This window comes from Carassius carassius, chromosome 8, assembly GCF_963082965.1.
Source record: "Carassius carassius chromosome 8, fCarCar2.1, whole genome shotgun sequence".
Classification (NCBI taxonomy): Eukaryota; Metazoa; Chordata; class Actinopteri; order Cypriniformes; family Cyprinidae; genus Carassius; species Carassius carassius.
The window spans coordinates 23,057,649-23,077,339 of record NC_081762.1 but is presented as its reverse complement, the minus strand read 5'-3'; the positions used below and the strand labels follow the sequence as shown (position 1 = coordinate 23,077,339).

The following is a 19,691-nucleotide window of genomic DNA, read 5'->3' as shown; positions in this document are numbered from 1 at the left end:
AAAAGTAGCAGTCTGTCGGTTTTCAAGGTTTGAAGTAGTTTGACATTTAGAATAGTTGTAAAGATTAAAGTTTAAATGTTTTTAAGGCAATACAGCCTGTCAGAGAAACAGATAAAACCTAGGCTGGTTGCTAAGGTGTTTCTAGCATGACTAGCATTTTGATAACATGTTTCTAGCATGATTTGTATGATATTAGCATGTTGCTAGCATGATTTGTATGATACTACCATGTTTCTAGCATGATAAGCATGTTGCTAGCAAGTTACTAACACAATTAACATGTTGCTTGTATGTTGCTAGCACGATTAGCATGTTAGTAGCATGTTTATAGTATATTATGAGCATGTTTATAGCATAATTAACAAGTTACTAGCATGTTTCTAACATGATTAGGATTTTACTAGCATGTTTATAGCATATTATGAGCATGTTTATAGCATAATCAACAAGTTACTAGCATGTTTCTAACATGATTAGCATGCTACTAGCATGTTGTTAGCATTATGATTAACATGTTATTAGCCTGTTCCTTTTTCAAGCCAACTTAATTATCATGTTTTCTTAATGTAAAGATCATTCTAAAAATCTAAAGAACCCTTTTCCATTATAAAGATCCTTTTGTGGAATGGAAAGGTTTTTAGTTATTTACACTAAATATCAAAATAACCCAACTGCAGTTTGATTTTCATTATTTGGAATGCACATTTATCTTTGAAAATTAAAAAAGAAATTGTATTTTGTATTGTAATTGTATTGATAAAATGTATATTTTAAATCTTCAAATCTTCAATTACACTGGGATTTGTTTCTAATGAAAGAGTGCATCTCTTATCTTTGTGATTTTAAAATAATTGAAGGAAATAAACTATTTATGGTTATTTGTTGAATATTTTGAACAACTGAAATCAGAGATTGCTTGAAATGAAGACTTCTTATGAAAAAAAGTCAATTTTTTTGTTTAATTGTATAAAGCAAGTTTGCTAAAAAAGGAAGTTTTCAGTTTTTGCAAAAACCAGCAAGACACAGCACTAAGTAATGGTTTTAGAAAAAAAATGCACCTTAGAATACCTACTCCGTCAATCATGCGAACCTGCTATTGGAATTAAAAGCTTGCAAGGCTTGTCCCGCCTCCAAGATCTTCCAATTGGTCCACAATTTTAGAATGGCTTTTGATGAGTGCATGGATATGTATATAAACACTATCGTGCGACAGTCACGTCTGTATAGTGCCGAGTACACACATGGTAGTATGTTTTTATGGAGAAAGTATTAAGAGTAAAAAAACTAAATAACCAACATGGGAAAAATACTTTGGTTAGAGGTTCTGAATTTCAGTGCCGATTTCTTTTCAATTAATCGTCCAGCCCTACATCGTGCCAATATTGAACCTTGAACCTATTTTTAAGAGTGTTACATTTGACAAAAAAAAACCTAACAAATCAGAACTGGAAGCAGTGTGAACAAATACAGTGTCAAACCCAAAGAGGTTCTTACCAAGCCATGTGTTCATCTTCTCTGAACTGCAGTGCTGCAGCAGAGGCTCGATCAGCTGATCCACGTCCCCTTTAGGTGCTTCTTTAGTGAATTTCTGCTCAGACAGAAAGAGAAACAGAACAGCAGCTCATTCAAAAAAACTGTATATGCAACTTGAGGCCAAACATAATAAATCCAACTGTACCTCATAAAAAAAAAAACACACAAAAACGAGAGTACTGCCATACCTCCACTGTGATGTGCAGGGGATCCACAATCTGCCAAATCATAAGGGACAGGATGTCGATAACCAGCAGGACTCCCACGGTGGCATAGAGCTTCCATGGCTCCAGGTGCTGCTGGGATATAAAAAGACCAGTGAATCAACTTTCCATCCAGGACAGTGAAAGACACAGCTTGCGCCGTGATTCATAACAACATATAGAGCGTAAGTGCAGAGAGCTTGAAGGGGAAACAATGGCCCATTATCAGGATGCCAATTCAATCTGCCACACAGTGGCTGCACTTTATGGTTTAAGTAAGGAAATTGTCTTAAATGGATTTCGGCTGAGATCATAACACTGCAACAAACACTGGATGGCGTTTTTGAGCAATTAAACATAAAACGCATTTATTTAAAGAGCAACATAAAAAGCACTTATGTTTTCTGTGTATCGTATTGTTTATCGTCACTTTTGAGAGCTCATAAACCTCAAACACACCTTCACAACAGCGAGGATAAAAGAACTCACGCCTAGTCAGACAACTGACTCAAGGAATTTTCTGGGTTCAAAACAAGTTAAGCTCTATATATGGCTTGCTATTGAGTACCAGAGAACTTTGACTCATGCCTCTATTTGAAAAGAATTACAGGAATGTACTTTAAATGGACATTTAGGGAGTTTACAAGCAAAAATGTGAAGCTTGCATTTTTGTTCAAGTGCTTATATTAAAGGGACACTCCATCCCAAAATGAAAATTTTGTCATTAATCACTTACTCCCATGTCATTCCAAACCTGTAAAAGCTTTGTTCGTCTTCAGAACACAATTTAAGATATTTTGGATTAAAACCGTTGAGGCTTGTGACTGTCCCATAGACTGCCAAGTAAATAATACTGTCAAGGTCCAGTAAAGTATGAAAAACATCGTCAGAACACTCCATCTGCCATCAGTGGTTCAACCGTAACGTTATGAAGTAACAACAATACTTTTTGTACGCAAATAAAACAAAAATAATGACTTTATTCAACAGTTCCTTTGTCAACAGTCTCCTCTGTGTCTCTCCATATCACCGTATCTTCTATGTCAGCCGCGTCACAAGGATGCACTGTTTCTTACATGTATTTATGCTTTGATTTGAAAGAAAACAGCGCATCCTTGTGACGCGGCTGACACAGAAGATACGGTGATGGGACAATGGGACAGTTACAAGCCTCACGGTTTTCATCCAAAATATCTTAAATTGTGTTCCAAAGATGAACGACATGGGGCTAAGTGATTAATGACAAAATTTTCATTTTGGGGTGGAGTATCCCTTTAAGCTCTTAAGGGGCTTCAATGATTCTTTAAGTGGTGGAACTACTACTCTGGGTGGATTAGCTTCTTGTTTTGCATTGCTGTAATTTGTGGACATGTTTTTCTCTAGGTAAACAGACATTCTCTGGTGTTTATATTATATGAATGTTTCAGGCTTTACTGCTTGGACATTTTTAGCAATATAGTAATACCAGAAATATAAATATTCAGTATAATTTTGTCAGACATAGTCTGTTAACACCTATACCATACTCAAAGGTTTAAGGTTTGAGGGCTGAATTGCTGTCAAAAACTTTTCTTATTATCAAAATGGTTGAAAATGTTTGTGCTGCTTAATATTTTTTATGGAAGCCATCATACTTTTCCCCCCAACACTCTCAGAAAAAAGGTACAAAATCTGTCACTTTGGCAGTACCTTATACACTTTTGTACCTATCAGGTAGTAATAAATACACTTTAGGTACTAATATGTACATTTAAAGTACCAATATGGAACCCTTTAAGTACAAAGGTGCACCATTTGAAAAGTTACCGTCCCATGACAGCTTTTGTACCTTTATTTCTGAGAGTGAAGTTTATTAGATTTTTTGCTAGAAAGCTCAAAATACCTCTATTTGTTTGACATAAAAAATTTTTTGTAACAATTAGTAGCAATGCCATTTTTATAAATGTAATGCATTAATGCTAAATGAAAGTATTAATTTATAAAAAAAATAAAATAAAAAAAAGTTCCCCCATGGCTCCCAACTTAAGTATTTTTTTACAAACTGAGAGACAAGTCCAAATTATTTTCTGTTCCATTTTTTGACATTTCACAAGAAATTATCTGAGGTATTTAACTTGTTTTGAATGTGTTGAGGGGACATTTTCATGACAATTCACATTATAAAATCCCCATCACGAGTTCCTCTGTACTTAAAATAGAATGTTTGTCCCAAATATTTATTTCTGTCTTATGCTCTAGAATAAATTCTGAAACTATTCTTTATTCCAAAATTTCCCTTTTGTATCCCTGACAATGACTTTGAAGAATCCACTTCAAACAAACTTACTGATGCTCAGTTTGTTTGTTTTTTAACTTTTCTTTTTAACATTAAAAATTGTCAATAGTGACACTCCAGTCAAAGAAGCACGTTTGAAAATGACTAAGCTGTCAATGTGATGCCCCACTGCACATCACAGATCATTTCTCAATCTCTGAATCCTTTCTTTGTGTAGAGAAGATAGAAAGAGAGAGAGAGAGCGAGAGAGCGAGAGAGAGAGCACTCCACAGGGGCTCATGACAAGCTCCTCTCCACCACTAGACAGACGTTCATGAATGCTCAATAATAGGCATTATGTACTTATCCTGAAAATACCTTTCTCCTCTGTCTTTATCTCTATCTTTTCTTTATTTTAGTTATTGTGGCTGCTGTGCATCATTTGTGTGACTGGTGATGTGAGGTCTGCACTTCAAAACATCACTTTCTTAATATTCTTTTTTAGTCTTTCCATAAAATATTGAAACATACTTAAAATAAGATACATTTAATTAAGAAAACTAATTAAAATAACCTTTCTTTCATTTTTTACGCATAAATCCATCACAATTTAGTGAAGTATATGTAAAGAATAAGAAAAAAGTAAGACAAATAACCTTTGTTCAAGATGCTCTACATTAGTTAACAAGAACTAAAAATGATAAATATTTGTATAGCTTATAACTTTAGAACTGTGGGCTAAAATGAACAATAAACAATCCTATATGTATTTACTAACGTTACCCATAATTAATGAATGCTACAAAAATATCTTGCTCATTGTTAACTGGTGTTAACTAATACATTAACAAATGGGACCTTATTGTAAAGTGTTACAAAAAAATCAAACATAACGACTTGCAGTGTGTTTGTGATGATGGAGCGACCGCTGGCTCATCGAGCAGTGCTGTATGATAAATGTGCTGTTTAAGGATGCTCAAGGACAACAGGGGACCCATCTCTATGAGATCAGAGAAAGAGAGACGGTGGCTAAGCCAGAGAGGCAGTGGTAGTGAGATGGAGATCTAAAGATGATAACAGAGAGAGGAACGAGATATATACTTTATAAAGAACAATAATTCCACTATGACATGTTGATTATTCCAGAGGCATACCGAAAGCCCTTGACACGACGGGTCAAGAGTAAATCCCTATGAGGACAGATAATTTGTCTTGAAATCCCTCAAATTAACCTCACAGTCTTATTTAAGTACCACTTAGATACCATTATATGTTTTTAGTAATATTTTTTATAATTATTTTACATGTTTACATTTTAAATGTAGTTATGGAAATCAACTAAGATTTTAGTTTTGTAAGCAATAAGGTTCTCTACTCACCTTTCTCTTGTCTTTCTTCTCGTCCTTCTTTGTGAACACCGTGTGAACCCACCAGATCTTTGTGAACATGCTTCCATAAGCCAAACTGAAGCCAAGTCCAAGCAGCCACAAGCGGAACTAGAAAAAACATTAAAAAAGCCAATATTTCAAGCGTTTAACTTTAAAAGACTTCGAAGTACAGAAATATTATATAAATGCACCAATATTAAAAAGATTGCCAGTATTGATCAGCTTATAATTATTCTAATGTTGGGAGATAAACAATAAATGATAAAAATAAAAATTCAAAAATTAAAATTTTATTGTATTCACTCTAAAAAACGCTGGGTTGTTTTTTCAACCCAAATGCTGGGTTGAGGCCGCTGGATAGGACTTTGGGATGTTTTAACCCAAAAATTGTTCTCGGTTTTAACCCAGCGGGACTGGGTTGAGAACGCAGACGTGAAGGAGAGCACGCACGTCACCTCAAGATCGTACGTCTCCAGTGCGAGCAGCCGCCATTTTCTCAGCGTGAAAGAAGCGAGTGAAAGACTATGGTAAGTAAATATTCAAAGTGTAAAGTTATCGTTTATTGTTTATCCGGTTGTATGAAAGGCGGAAGGTTTTATGAAAGGCGGAAACAAAGAAGCTTAACGTTATATTACAAAAAAAAAAAAAAAACGGACGCGGTTTTCGCCTCAGACACGGAGGTCTTAACGGCATCATTTAACGTTACTGAACGGAAGAGGTAATTTTAATATAACGTCCGTGAATGTATTTTGTCATATTTACATAAGATTTTACATTATCTGTACTTTTTGAGGCGTTAATAGATGGTTATGGTCACGGTTACACTCGTGTTAATTTGTCTTTTTTTTCGCGGTTAAACTGAATGTATGTTTGTCTCCTAAAGGAAACGTCATTGTGTAGTAAAGACTAGCATAATTATTTTGAGGCTGTTGAAGTGGTAACTGTTAAAAGTATGTGTGGCAGGGGGGGCGTGGTTTAGCGAAGTCTGCAGCGGGAGAGAGAATCAGGAGACGAGCGGTAAGTGAGTGGTTTGGGCGAAAATGATCATCACCTGTTTCTTGTTCTAGTAATTGGCGTGGAGAGAGTATAAAACGCCAGGAGATTTGGAAGCAAGCGAGAGAGAGACGGACTGCTGACGCCAACCGGAAACCGGAAGCGGAAAGATTAAACCGAAAGTGTGTTGCCGAAGTGTCAGAATAAAAGTCACCAGTTGGTGTTTGTGAACTTTAATTTTATATTTGTGAAATAAATACGTCAGCAGTCCAGCCGACCCCTTTGTCCTCTTCCTTTCCTCCAAACGAACTTGTTACACTGGTGCCGAAACCCGGGAAGGAAGCAGGACCGCCGCCGCTGCCATGCAAAGCCCGTCCTCCACGCCGCTTGCGGACATCATCGCCTGCACCGCGAACAACACCAGGCCCTGCTGGACCTAAGGACGGATCAGGAGAGGCGTTTCCAGGCCATTGTCCAGGCCCAGCAGGAGGACCGCGAGAGGTTCCGGAGCTGGACCGATCGGGAGGTTCGCGCCGAGGCCGCCGGGCCGCCCGCCGCACCCATGCACCTACCACTGCACAAGATGGGGTCCCAGGATGATCCGGAGGCCTTCCTGGAGCTTTTTGAAAAGTCGGCGGAGGCCTGCGGGTGGCCCCGAGAGCAGTGGCCGGTGCTTCTCATTCCCCTGCTCTCTGGAGAGGCCCAGGTGGCCGCCCAACAACTTCCGGTGGCGAACCTCCTGGTCTTCGACGACCTAAAGAGGGCCGTCATCCAGCGGGTCCCAGGGGTCGGCGCACCCCCACCTACTAACTCTCTCTCTCCTTCCCTCTCTCCCCCCTCTCTCTCTCGCCCTGTCCCTCTCCCTAGGTCCCGTCCACCCGGCCCTCCTCGTGTCCCGTCCAGGGGGCGGGGCGGGTCTGACCCGGGCCATTTTGCGAGTCCAAGGGCCCCGCCCAGCTTGTCGCTGCCGGAGGGGACAGTGCTTCCGTTTCTCCGCTCTCTCTGCGCCAATTCTCCAATCCACTCCCTGCCACTGGGGCGGCGGGTAGGTCTGGGCTGGCCTGTTGGCGTTGCGGGGACCCGGAGCATTTCGTGGACAGGTGTCCAGTGATGGAGGTGGGGACGATGATCCGGGTCCCGGACGTCCCGCAGGTCACCCCCGGTCAGGCTGGCGAGTACCAAATACCAGTGAGTATCAAGGGGGGTACATATCCGGCCTTGGTGGATTCAGGATGTAACCAAACCTCAATCCATCAAAGCCTGATTCAACCGAGGGCATTGGATACAAGCCGCGTGGTTAAGGTGCGGTGTGTACACGGGGATGTGGTGGAGTATCCGGTTGTCCCAATTATAATTCAATTCCGGGGACAAAAGCATAGTGTGGAAGTGGCGGTTAGTCCCCACCTCCGGCATCCGATAATCTTTGGAACGAATTGGCCCGCGTTTACGGTTTTATTGGGGTCGTTATGTGCGACACTAAATCGCCTCATGGCCCGTTTCTTTTGGCCGGGCATTCATGACAATGTGCGCAGGTGGTGCGCGTCTTGTCCGGAATGTCAGTTGGTAAACCCACCGGCCGCCCCAAAAGCGCCTTTGCGCCCTCTTCCCTTAATGCAGGTCCCCTTCGAGAGAATTGGTATGGACCTCATCGGGCCATTAGAGCAATCGGCACGAGGACATCGCTTTGCACTAGTCATAGTTGATTATGCAACACGATATCCTGAAGCGGTGGCCCTCCGCAACATTTCCGCTAAAAGTGTTGCGGATGCCCTGTTTCGTCTTATCTTCCGGGTGGGGATTCCAAAAGAAATCCTCACCGATCAGGGCACGGTGTTTATGTCACGTACGCTACGCGAACTGTACGGATTATTGGGCATTTAGTCAATTCGAACTAGCGTCTATCACCCACAAACCGACGGCCTGGTCGAACGATTTAATCGCACGCTTAAATCCGTGATCCGTAAGTTCGTTCACGAAGACGCCAAAAATTGGGATCGGTGGCTAGAGCCCTTGTTATTCGCTGTGCGAGAGGTCCCGCAAGCCTCCACGGGGTTTTCCCCCTTCGAGCTACTCTATGGATGCCAGCCCCGGGGGGTGCTCGACGTACTGAGAGAAACGTGGGAGGAGGGACCATCTCAGGGCAAAAACAAAATTCAGTATGTGCTGGACTTGAGAACAAAACTCCACACATTGGGGCGGCTATCAATGGAGAATTTGTTACAAGCCCAGGACCGCCAGAGCCAGCTGTATAACAGGGGAACTAGGTTACGCAAATTTGCACCGGGAGAGAAAGTACTTGTATTACTCCCAACGTCGAGCTCCAAATTAATGGCTAAGTGGCAGGGACCGTTCGAGGTCGCACGACAGGTCGGAGATCTCGATTATGAGGTAATACGGTCCGATAGGAACGGGTCCCGTCAGATCTACCACCTCAATCGTCCCAACTCACTGATTTAACGAAATTGCAGGCAGAGTTTGCCGACATCTTCTCACCCCTACCGGGCCGTACTAACCTGATTCAGCACCATATCGAGACCAAGCCGGGCGTGGTAGTTCGCAGCCGGCCGTATCGTTTACCTGAGCACAAGAAAAAAGTAGTTCAGGCTGAATTAGGCGCTATGCTTGACATGGGGGTAATAGAAGAATCTAATAGTAACTGGGCGAGCCCGATAGTTTTAGTTCCGAAAACGGACGGCTCAGTCCGGTTCTGTGTAGATTACCGCAAGGTGAATGCTGTGTCGAAATTCGACGTGTATCCAATGCCGCGGGTTGACGAGTTGCTTGATCGGCTGGGCACGGCTCGCTTTTATTCGACATTGGACTTAACAAAAGGCTATTGGCAGATCCCCTTGTCTCCATTGTCCAGAGAAAAGACAGCTTTCACAACGCCGTTTGGATTACACCAATTTGTTACCCTTCCGTTTGGCTTGTTCGGGGCCCCAGCTACCTTTCAGCGCCTCATGGACAGGATTCTACGGCCCCATGCTGCGTATGCGGCTGCCTACCTAGATGATATCATTATATTTAGTAATGATTGGCAGCGGCATATGCAGCATCTGAGGGCTGTCCTGAGGTCGCTGAGGGGAGCGGGGCTCACGGCCAACCCAAAGAAGTGTGCGATTGGGCGGGTGGAAGTAAGGTATCTGGGCTTCCACTTGGGGCATGGGCAGGTGCGTCCCCAAATTGATAAGACAGCCGCTATTGCGACCTGCCCACGTCCCAAGACCAAAAAGGAGGTAAGGCAGTTCTTGGGGCTGGCGGGATATTATAGACGGTTTATTCCTAATTATTCGGACCTCACCAGCCCTTTGACTGACCTCACTAAAAAGGAGGTGCCAGATACGGTCCAGTGGACGGAGCCGTGTCAGCAGGCCTTTACTCAGGTTAAGGCTGCTCTGTGTGGCGGGCCGTTATTACACTCTCCTGATTTTTCTCTCCCTTTTCTGTTGCAGACAGACGCATCGGACAGGGGGCTGGGGGCAGTCCTGTCCCAGGAGATAGAGGGAGAGGAACGGCCGGTGCTGTACATTAGCCGGAAGCTCTCGAAGAGAGAGGCTAAGGATACCAACGCACGGATCACTCGTTGGTATCTAGCTCTTCAGCCTTTTAAGTTCAAGGTGATCCACAGGCCGGGTGTTCAGATGGCGGTGGCCGACTTCCTCTCCAGAAATGGGGGGGGGGGGGGGGGGGGGCTGCAGGCCGGATGGCTCCCCGGCCTGAGTCAGGCGGTGGGGGTATGTGGCAGGGGGGGCGTGGTTTAGCGAAGTCTGCAGCGGGAGAGAGAATCAGGAGACGAGCGGTAAGTGAGTTGTTTGGGCGAAAATTATCATCACCTGTTTCTTGTTCTAGTAATTGGCGTGGAGAGAGTATAAAACGCCAGGAGAGTCGGAAGCAAGCGAGAGAGAGACGGACTGCTGAAGCGGAAAGATTAAACCGAAAGTGTGTTGCCGAAGTGTCAGAATAAAAGTCACCAGTTGGTGTTTGTGAACTTTAATTTTATATTTGTGAAATAAATACGTCAGCAGTCCAGCCGACCCCTTTGTCCTCTTCCTTTCCTCCAAACGAACTTGCTACAGTATGTTTTACATGTAATATTTCAGACTTGTCCAGCTTGTGTCTTCGTGTCCGAGAGTTAAAGACACAGAAGCTGTTTGTGTGAGAGTCTCAGACTGTGAGGAGGAGGATGTGTTCTTCTGAAGAGAGGGACAGACGGGTTTAAGGAGAGTAAACGTCAGAATAACAACGTTATCTCTATTTTTACTAAGACTAAAGTATTTTTTTTTTGTAGATGTTGAAATCCAGAGACAAGATAACTTCATTCTTTTGAGACTGTGTTTTTTTTTTGTTTTTAGAAAATTAATGTTTCTCTTGTGTCCTGCCTGTTTACTTCACATTTTGATGCAACAACAGTGTGATCACATGTTCATATTTTATTGAAAACATTGATGTCCCTCTTTGCAGAACTCAAACTAACTGGAGTTAAGGACACAGAAGTCTGTTTGTTTGAGGAGGTGGTTTTCTCAGCTTCTTCTGAAGAGAGGGAAAGATAGTTTAAGGCAAGTAAACTTCATAATTTCATGTTATCAGTTGTTGTTGTTTTTTTACTAAGAGTAAAATAATGTTTGTTTTTTGTTTTTGTAGATGTTAAAAGCCAGAGACATGGGAGAGCATCATTCTTTTGAGATTTTATGTAAGTTACTTTTAGAAAATAAATTTTTCTGTTGTCTCCTGTCGGTTTACTTCACATTTTGATGCAACAACAGTGTGATTACGTGCTCATTTCATTAAAACCATTGATGTCTGTGTTTTTCATTGCAGAACTCAAACCAACTTTGGAGTTGTCTTGTCTGATTTGGAGAGTCATCATTCTTGGTCTTCCTTCTTAAAGGTAAAGTTCACACAAAAAATAATTTACTGGTACTTGCCCTCATGTCATTCCAGACCTATAAGACTTGAATATATTGAAATTAATATATTTTTAATTTTCTCATAATTTTTTTAATCCATTTATAGTCTAGATAATCAGTATTTTCAAGCCTCATAAATACAGGGTTATTGTAGAAGTAATTCATTCCGATATTTATATATGAATAAATCTTAAATTATATGATAGCAAACATGTATGTTCAAAATAAAATACTGGTCTCCCAGACTAGCAATGGAGGACACAAATTAAGAGAATATTAAATATATTTATTTGTTTTCCAAAAATGAGCAGAGTTTGTATGAGTCTGGAACAACATGTGGAGAGTAAATTATGACCATTTTTTGGTGAACTAACCGTTTGAAGAGCAGCCATCTACGTATATGAACATTTGTGAGGTATGTGAATGTCATGTCTGTTTTAATGTATAACTAAAGAAGCTTTCAGAAAGCAATATATTTGGGTGTTGGGGCAGTGGATAAGACACATGCCTTTGGTGTGAGACACCCGGGTTCGAATCCACTGTGAGACACCAATGTGTCCTTGAGCAAAGACACTTAACCCCTAGTTGCTCCAGAGGTGTGTGACCTCTGACATATATAGCAATTGTAAGTCGCTTTGGATAAAAGCGTCGGGTAAATGTAATGTATATATTTATTCAAACAATATGACATGCCCTCACACTAGTGCTGCCATTATAGCCTTCACGAGAGCTGTGGTGGACCGAGACATTAAACAACCTCACAAAGTGTTGAAACTTTAACACAGATTATTTACCTATCCTTACGGATGTGAATACACCTCTACCTGAAAATGGATAGTTTAATTAAATGTTTTATTTTTTCAAATGTGTTTCTCTTAGGCCACTGATGAAGAGCAGGCGGTGACTGAGATGAATGCTGGTCAAAGAAGAGAACATCCTTTCCCCTAAACTGATGCAGCAGTGGTTTTAAAGGAAGACCCTGCCCTGGATGATGTAGAAGATATCACATGTGCTGATGGGGCTTCTTCATGACTACATCAATTATGTTAAAGAGATCATGAAAATTGATCGTGATGCATGATCTGTTAAATGTTATAATATCAATAATAGAGTTAATGTTGTGATTTATTTGTATACTGTCATGCCAGAATAGTTGTTAAAGAACCTAACTAATTTTAAATTTATTGTATAATAGTGTTTTCGTATATTTTTATACAATATATACAATTGAGTTATATTCAACGAATGTTCAATGCTTTATGAACTGTAGCTGTTAATGCCATCCTTTTCTGCATTTCTTCTTACATGTTACTTTTTGACTTTTCTCTTGTTTGTAATAAATATTTTCCTTTTGATAATTATTATTTGTGTGTAAAAGTGATATTTAAAATGAACAATATTTGTAGGTTTAATGCCTAGCTCAATTTGGGTTCATATTAACGTAGAAATGCATTGTTTCCACATTCTTACACTCAATTGGTGGCGGCTGTAATGATGAGACAGAGATGTTCGGATCCATGTGCAGAACTTTAATGGTGAGAATGGTCAGACAGTCAATGATCAGTAACGGCGTCAGGTATGTAGGGATAACCAGAATCGATAACAGAAACAGGCAGATGTCGGGGGCAAGCAGCAGAGAATCAGAGTCGGTATAAACAATCCAAAGGTCAGGTACAGAAGGAAAACACAAGGAAAACGCTCGGAAATGTCAGACTGGCTAAACAAGACTTCGCAGAGAGTGGGAGTGAGTGTGCTGCTCTTATGTGTGTGTAAATGAGGTGCAGGTGTGGCAAGTAAATGGGCTGATGAATGATGTGCAGGTGTGGCAGGGTGATTGTGATGCAGTGACTATAGGGAATGTAGTTCGGGTGTGGTGCAACAGATGAGAGGTGCTAGAGTCCGATTGACATCTGGTGGTTGATGTGGAATAGTCCTGATTGGAGTGCCCTCTACTGAAGTTCATGGGCACTCCATCTAATGATCGTGACAGCGGCACTCTGAGAGTTAATTTTCTGCCAGCAGGAGGCGCTAAGCGGGAGAGGTAGGTTTGTCTGGTAACGGCTAGAAAGCGGCACTGAGCTCACAAACGCTGCCTCATCAAGCATTACATGCGAAATGAATTTGAACATTTTCTAAATACAGTAGTTTTCCTTCTGAAATACAGTGATAAAATACACCCGCTCTGGTTTTTGAAACCCTGCAATGTAGTCATTTTAAACCATAAAAAAAGCAACCCAGCAGGCTGGGTTAAACATGATAACCCAACTGGTTGGGTTAAAATAACCCAGCGCTGGGTTTGTCCCTTTTTGACCCAACGCTGGGTTGCCAAAATAACCCAAATTGGGTTGTTTTTTTAACCCAGCAGTTTTTAGAGTGTTGCGTTTTGTCACATTTCTTATATGTTAAAAGAGTGTTATTAAAGTGTTATTAAAAACTTTTTATTAAATTAGTTTGAGTTATTTTAAAGATTAAGTTTAAGTAAGTGTTAAATGTCGCCAAAGGGGAATTTAATGTAAAAGAATTAAAAATAGTTTTATAAAAGTTTAATAAAGCTAAAACTTGAATAAAAGTCCATTTATTCAAATTAAACTGCAAAAAACAGCTCATTCTATTCTCCAGGCTTTGCTTGGATGCGGTTACAGAAAAAAAGGGATGGTGCAAACTAAATTTAACCTGACGGCAAGCTTGTGACCTGTGAGTAAGTGTAAGTGAAGAGGGCATATATATAGATGTCTGAAAGCAAGGCAGCGAAACAAGTCTGTTTAATACTTAAGGGTCCGAGACAGGGTGAAAAATGGTCATGAAAAACTAAATAATTCATGTTTTTTTTGATGCAAGAAACCTTGACTAACATTATCAGTGTGAAGGAAATGAAGGAAAAAACTCCCTGATATGTCTCCTTAAAGCCTTCTGAAGAAGAGTGTTCAGGGAGGTTTTTATAAACTCAATTACTAATACTATAAATAACATCAATATAAATGACAAAACGGTGTTACCCAGAATGCCTGAGCGCATACCTGACAGACCACAGGAAACTGAGAGTTGCGTACATGCAGTCCATCAATTCCCAGAGGAAAAACTGCAGCCAGAGCCATCATACAGCCCACTGCCGTCATGTTATTCAGGTATGGCTGGGAGTTTTGAATGTACCTTTACATACAGACATACATACTACTGAATTTGTAAAAAGATGTGTGTTCAAAAAACAGGTTCATATATTGAACAGATGCTAATGTGGTGCCTGCTAATATACTGTGATATATATATATATATATATATAGCTTAGAATTATTACCACATGCATATTACATATAATATGGTGTTCCATAGTACTTTTTGGTCATTTTTGTTAGCATAGTGAACTCTGGTTCAGCTCATTTAGTTAATCTCCCACAGTGGAATAGGACTTACACTCCTCTGTCTTTTTATCACACAGATTCATAGAAGTGCTCACACATTTACTCACATGCATGATGAGATTTGTAAGTGTTCAGGGTATTAGCTTAAGCTGTCTAGTGAGAAAATCTTGTTGAAAGGTTAAGTGTCACTAAGATAAAAAAGACTGAAACACCAAACATTAGTCTGAATGTGTCGGTGGAGTTTGAATGCATTAAAATGCATTAGCCTGTTTGAAAATGGCGTGTTTCTACACATTCAGAGTGCTTAAATATGTGAATGAGACCCTTGGAAACACCAGCTAATTGTATGCATGTATCACTCTGTCCTCTGCATTGAACTCACACGTGAGTATGCAATATAAATGAACACCCGCCTGCAGGCAGGAGCATATACTTTCATCCACAACTTAACATACCTGACGTTGCTATTGTAGATGTTAAAGGTGAGGCAAACGATCCCCATTAAAATGCCCAAGCCAGCGAAAACAGACACCGAGACGAAGAGTTTTTGTGACAGATATCTGAACTTCTGAATCACCACCGTTTGGTCAGCAGGTGGATCAGAGCCTGGAGAGAGAAATTAGGATTTTTAGTATTAGATTATTTTATAAAGTAGTATTACATTGAAATAATTTGGCAATACTTTCATGAACAACATTGAAAACATTATTAGATGTTCTAGCTATTTAGTCACTCTAAATAAGAGCTTTTGGAAGAAAGGAGGGGGAAGGGGACTGAAGCAAGTGTGTGTGTATATACAGTATATATATATATATATATATATATATATATACACTCTTATTGCATGTATGTAAACTGCTAATATGTAAGGCAGAGTGTTCTTGTTTTTAACAAAACTATTAAAAAAACTTTTTTTATGTTGCCTGAAATAAAATAATTCTAAGTTGAAGTACTAAAATTACTACAGCTAAAACTGATATAAAAATAATAAATGAAAATAAACTAAAGCTAAACAGAGTATTAATAATAATCAGTGTACAAGCTCTTTAAACATTTAACAAAAAGACATTAAATATTATTTAGCAAGCCTCTAATCACCTAAATCAGTTATTTAATCATGCATTTTTGGAAAATCCAAAATCCAGGTAACTTATCATACAAATATGAAATTTGTTTAAGTTTACGACTGTTATAGCACCACCTATGGTCGATTTACTTATAATAATCTGTGCATGTGCTCACTTCCTTTATTTTATATGCTTTTGGACATGCCCCTTTTAAAAACGTTACAGCTACCCAAAGCTTATCCAAAAGCTACCCAACATTTTTTTTTGCATAGTTATTGATCTAGTGAGTCCAGAGAAATGTGCTGCTGTATTATATTGAGATTGAGTGAAAAATCAGTTTTTTTACATAATCAAGAATATTAGAATAGTTTTGTTCAAATCAACAGCACTCTACTTTAAATATTATGCCACCGTTTTTAACAAACAAATAAATAATAAAATTATTAGCAGTTTACATTTAATGAAGGATTTGACTGACAGCAGTGGTCCTTGAGGCAAAGTTGCTCAGTATGAGGTGATCTATCAAATTATATGTGTTATAAACCTTGTGTAATTGGTGTTAAAAATTCATTGGCCAATGGTGGCAAAGTTCTGAGGTATGTGAATGTCCTCATAGGCTCTTGTGGCACATTGGACAAAGACATGGCATACCAATTTTCAAGTCAATCAGACAAATAGGCCTGTCGCGATAGTCGATAAATCAATTAATCGCACAATTAAAAAAATGAGCTCGATAATTTCTTCGGCCACGATAATTTTTTTTTTCAATTTTTTTTTAAGAAATGTAACATGTCATGATGTGGGGTTAGTCTGGAGCACCGCCTGTGGACAGCCCGCGGCAGAAAACACCCTCTCCGATGGCACAGATGTCCCGGGAATAAAGAGATAACAGCTCACTAGAGTGACCAGCTTTGGGAAGCACCTTTCATTTGCTTGTGGATGTTTGCGTCGCAAGTGATACAGTATTGTACTTGCACTACTGCTTTAATTTAACCCCGCGTAGCATATTCTGCTAGTAACTTCATTGTCCTTTCTGTCGAAATGGCCCTACTTTTCGCTCGCTTAATTTTTCAGCTTGCTCAGATAAATATGTCTGTAGGTGTGTAGTTGAATGTGTCTACGCGCCCAGTGAGTTAACACACACACATATACACGCATGCGTCGTTTTCTCCTTTCCAAAGCGGTCGGGCAGTTGCACTCCTGACGCGTCTGTCATTGCTAAGCATCCATCAGCTGCGAAATCAGTTACAACAAGGAAATTTCAGTAATGGATTTCCACCAACCAAAAAACACTTGCTGTAACTCTGCTACAAGATTTATTTTCGAAGAAAAGTAAAAAATAAAATGCAGTGTTTGGGTGCACCCCATTTTTCAAAAACAATCACATTAACGCATGCGATTGATTCAAAACCCTTAACGAGTTAAATTTTACGCAATTAACGCAAAATTACTGAAACACAATTTCTATTCTAAACCTCTTTTCCTGATTTCACTTATCTGTTTGCAATCAAATAATGTTAAGCCGCTATACTCCAGGAAACTTTTAAATTCAAACCAGGCTTTTCAGTGAATTATTAATTTCGCTTTAAAACACAAGCTCTGTGATTGTTTCTGAAGAGCGCAAGAGTTCACTCATGTGTCTCGCAGTGTGAAATACAGACTGAATGTACCGTCAAACCTTCCCGCCATTTTATAATATGCAAACTACGTTTTCTCGGCTGGATAAAGGAAACCAGCTTCTTTGAGACAAACTTCTTTCAGAGTTTTGATGGTTGAGGATTGCATTCAAGGTAAAGATGATTGTGGTGACATACAGGAGTCATAAGGACGCATGAGTCTGATACACCAGGTTTGAGCACTCTTGATGCACAGATCATATTGTATTCACACACAGTCACATTTCAGTACATTCACATTGTTTCCGCACACATTCAGGATAATGTTTTGATTTGTCTTTTGTATGTTGCTGTGTTTAGTCAGTGTGCACAATTTATCAATTATAACTTCATTTGGTTCTTTGGTGTCCTTTTTGAGTCTCCCAAGTGTCCTTTTCTTGAAAAGATATCTAAATTTATCTTGAATTAAGCTTTTTGTGTGATTACTCACGATTAATCGCACACTTATCACTTATTACAATTTTTTATCTACTGACAGCCCTAGTAAAAACACAAACAATAGTACATAAACAATGCTTAAAAATAGTTATGTTATTTACTTCGTTTTGTTTACTTATTTATGCAATAATCGTGTATATTTGAATAATGAAACAACTTAGCAAAAGAAAGAAAAGGAGAACAGCTCCGAACCTCTGTTTTTAGAGCCACAAATGAGTCACTTTACCTCCCTCTCTGCCTCTTGTCCTCTCTCTCTTAATAAACGGGCTGCATTTCACAGTCTGCAGAGAGAGCGATAGCTATCGAATTTCACCTCACTGCCACTTGACTAAAGCTTCTCCCCTTCTGGTCTCTGTAAAGTGATAACATCGCAGACTGTTTCACTGCCTCCAGATGGGTAATCGGCTGGCCAATTGGCAACAAAAAAGGACAACTGGGTGCACTGTGGTCAGCTTCCTTCAATGGGTGGGCAGCACATAAGACGTGCACTGGAGTCACGTTCTTTTGCAAGTGACAAATTGGCTGGGGACCACACGGCTTGTTACATCTATCTCTCAAGCTGTTTGTTTTTATAGAGCCCAGCTCCAGGACTCATATTGCCCATGCGGTCCCACAGGAACCCCTCACCAGAGCATCTGATAAGCACAGCAACTGTCAGTCTTAATTAGAAGTTCACGTAAGGCCATGTCCCTCGTGGATCTCGCTGATATTGATTAAAGGAGAGCAGGAGATCCAAAAGAATGCGCCCGCTCACGGCACAAGACAGCCAACAGATCCTGGGATGCTGAGAAACAGTGTGGAGCTGCGCTGATGCTGGAACAATCTTAACAGACAGGCCCAGGATGTGATATGGCACGTAAGTTTTAAGTGGTTTGTGGAAATAGAAAGTGGTTGCTATGGTGTCTCAGGTCAGAATGTTAACATTGTAATGTTGCTATGGTGTTAAAATTAACTTGCGATCCATGTGGAGCTGCAGTCCTTGAGGAACTGAGTGAACGCATTTACTCTGATAACACAATTCATATACATTAGCAGTCGGGTTGGAAACCCATTTACTTCCATAAAGTGAAATATTTTTGAATGAAACTTGATTTGGATCTAATTTGTAATTGATTAGATTATAAAACGTTGCTGGGGATGGTGATGTCAGCCAAAAAATGAAGTCATTTCAGACACCGTGCGCTATTATAAGGATGAAAACTTGTTTACATGCACAGTTAAGACCAGTAATGTGCATTAAAGGGATAGTTCACCCAAAATTGAAAATTCAGTCATTAATTACTCACCCTCATGTTGTTCCAAACCCATATGACCTTGATTCATCAGAACACAAATTAAGATATTTTTAATGAAATCCAAGAGCTTTCTGAGCTTGCACAGACAGCAACGCAACTATGAAATTCAAGGCCCAGAAAGGATATCGTTAAAATAGTCCATGTGACATCAGGGGTTCAGCTTTAATTTTATGAAGATTTTTGTCCACAAAGAAAACAAAAATAGTGACTTTATTCAACAATTTATTTTCTTCCATGTCAGCCTTTGGCGCATGTTAACGAGAGTTGTATTCTTGAAAATTCATAAAATTATGGGTGAAGCACTGATGTCAAATGGACAATCTTAATTATTTCGTTACTCCCTTTCTGGTCCTTGAACGTGGTTATTACATTGCCATCTATGGAGGGTGAGAAAGCTCTAGGATTTCATAAAAAAATATCAGAATTTGTGTATTAAAGATGAACAGAGGTCTTAAGGGTTTGGAACGACATGAGATTGCATAATTAATGACAAAATGTTCTTTTTTTGGTTGAACTAACCCTTTAGGAATAGTTCTCCCAAAAATGAAAATACTGTAAAACATTGATTTCAAGGTCTC

At 39.9% G+C, this 19,691-nt stretch overlaps 1 protein-coding gene and 2 long non-coding RNA genes across 6 annotated transcripts in view; 2 read left to right on the top strand and 1 right to left on the bottom strand.

Annotated features, from left to right (window-relative positions):
• LOC132145572 (uncharacterized) overlaps positions 1 to 19,691 on the top strand; it is a 229,446-nt gene that overhangs the window by 4,562 nt on the left and 205,193 nt on the right. The window lies entirely within an intron of this gene.
• LOC132145569 (gamma-aminobutyric acid type B receptor subunit 1-like) overlaps positions 1 to 19,691 on the bottom strand; it is a 131,232-nt gene that overhangs the window by 13,104 nt on the left and 98,437 nt on the right. For 3 of the 4 annotated variants that reach the window (XM_059556692.1, XM_059556690.1, XM_059556693.1), the window contains 5 exons: positions 15,093 to 15,243; positions 14,296 to 14,428; positions 5,370 to 5,486; positions 1,722 to 1,832; positions 1,495 to 1,588 (listed from right to left, as the gene is read on the bottom strand). In XM_059556692.1, the coding sequence (XP_059412675.1) occupies positions 1,495 to 1,588; positions 1,722 to 1,832; positions 5,370 to 5,486; positions 14,296 to 14,428; positions 15,093 to 15,243 (606 nt within the window). The remainder of the gene's footprint in view (positions 1 to 1,494; positions 1,589 to 1,721; positions 1,833 to 5,369; positions 5,487 to 14,295; positions 14,429 to 15,092; positions 15,244 to 19,691) is intronic. The other variant, XM_059556691.1, reaches the window with a different exon arrangement.
• On the top strand, positions 10,944 to 12,282 carry LOC132144761 (uncharacterized). The gene is made up of 3 exons (XR_009434401.1): positions 10,944 to 11,061; positions 11,190 to 11,259; positions 12,158 to 12,282. It is a non-coding gene; the product is annotated as an uncharacterized LOC132144761 (long non-coding RNA).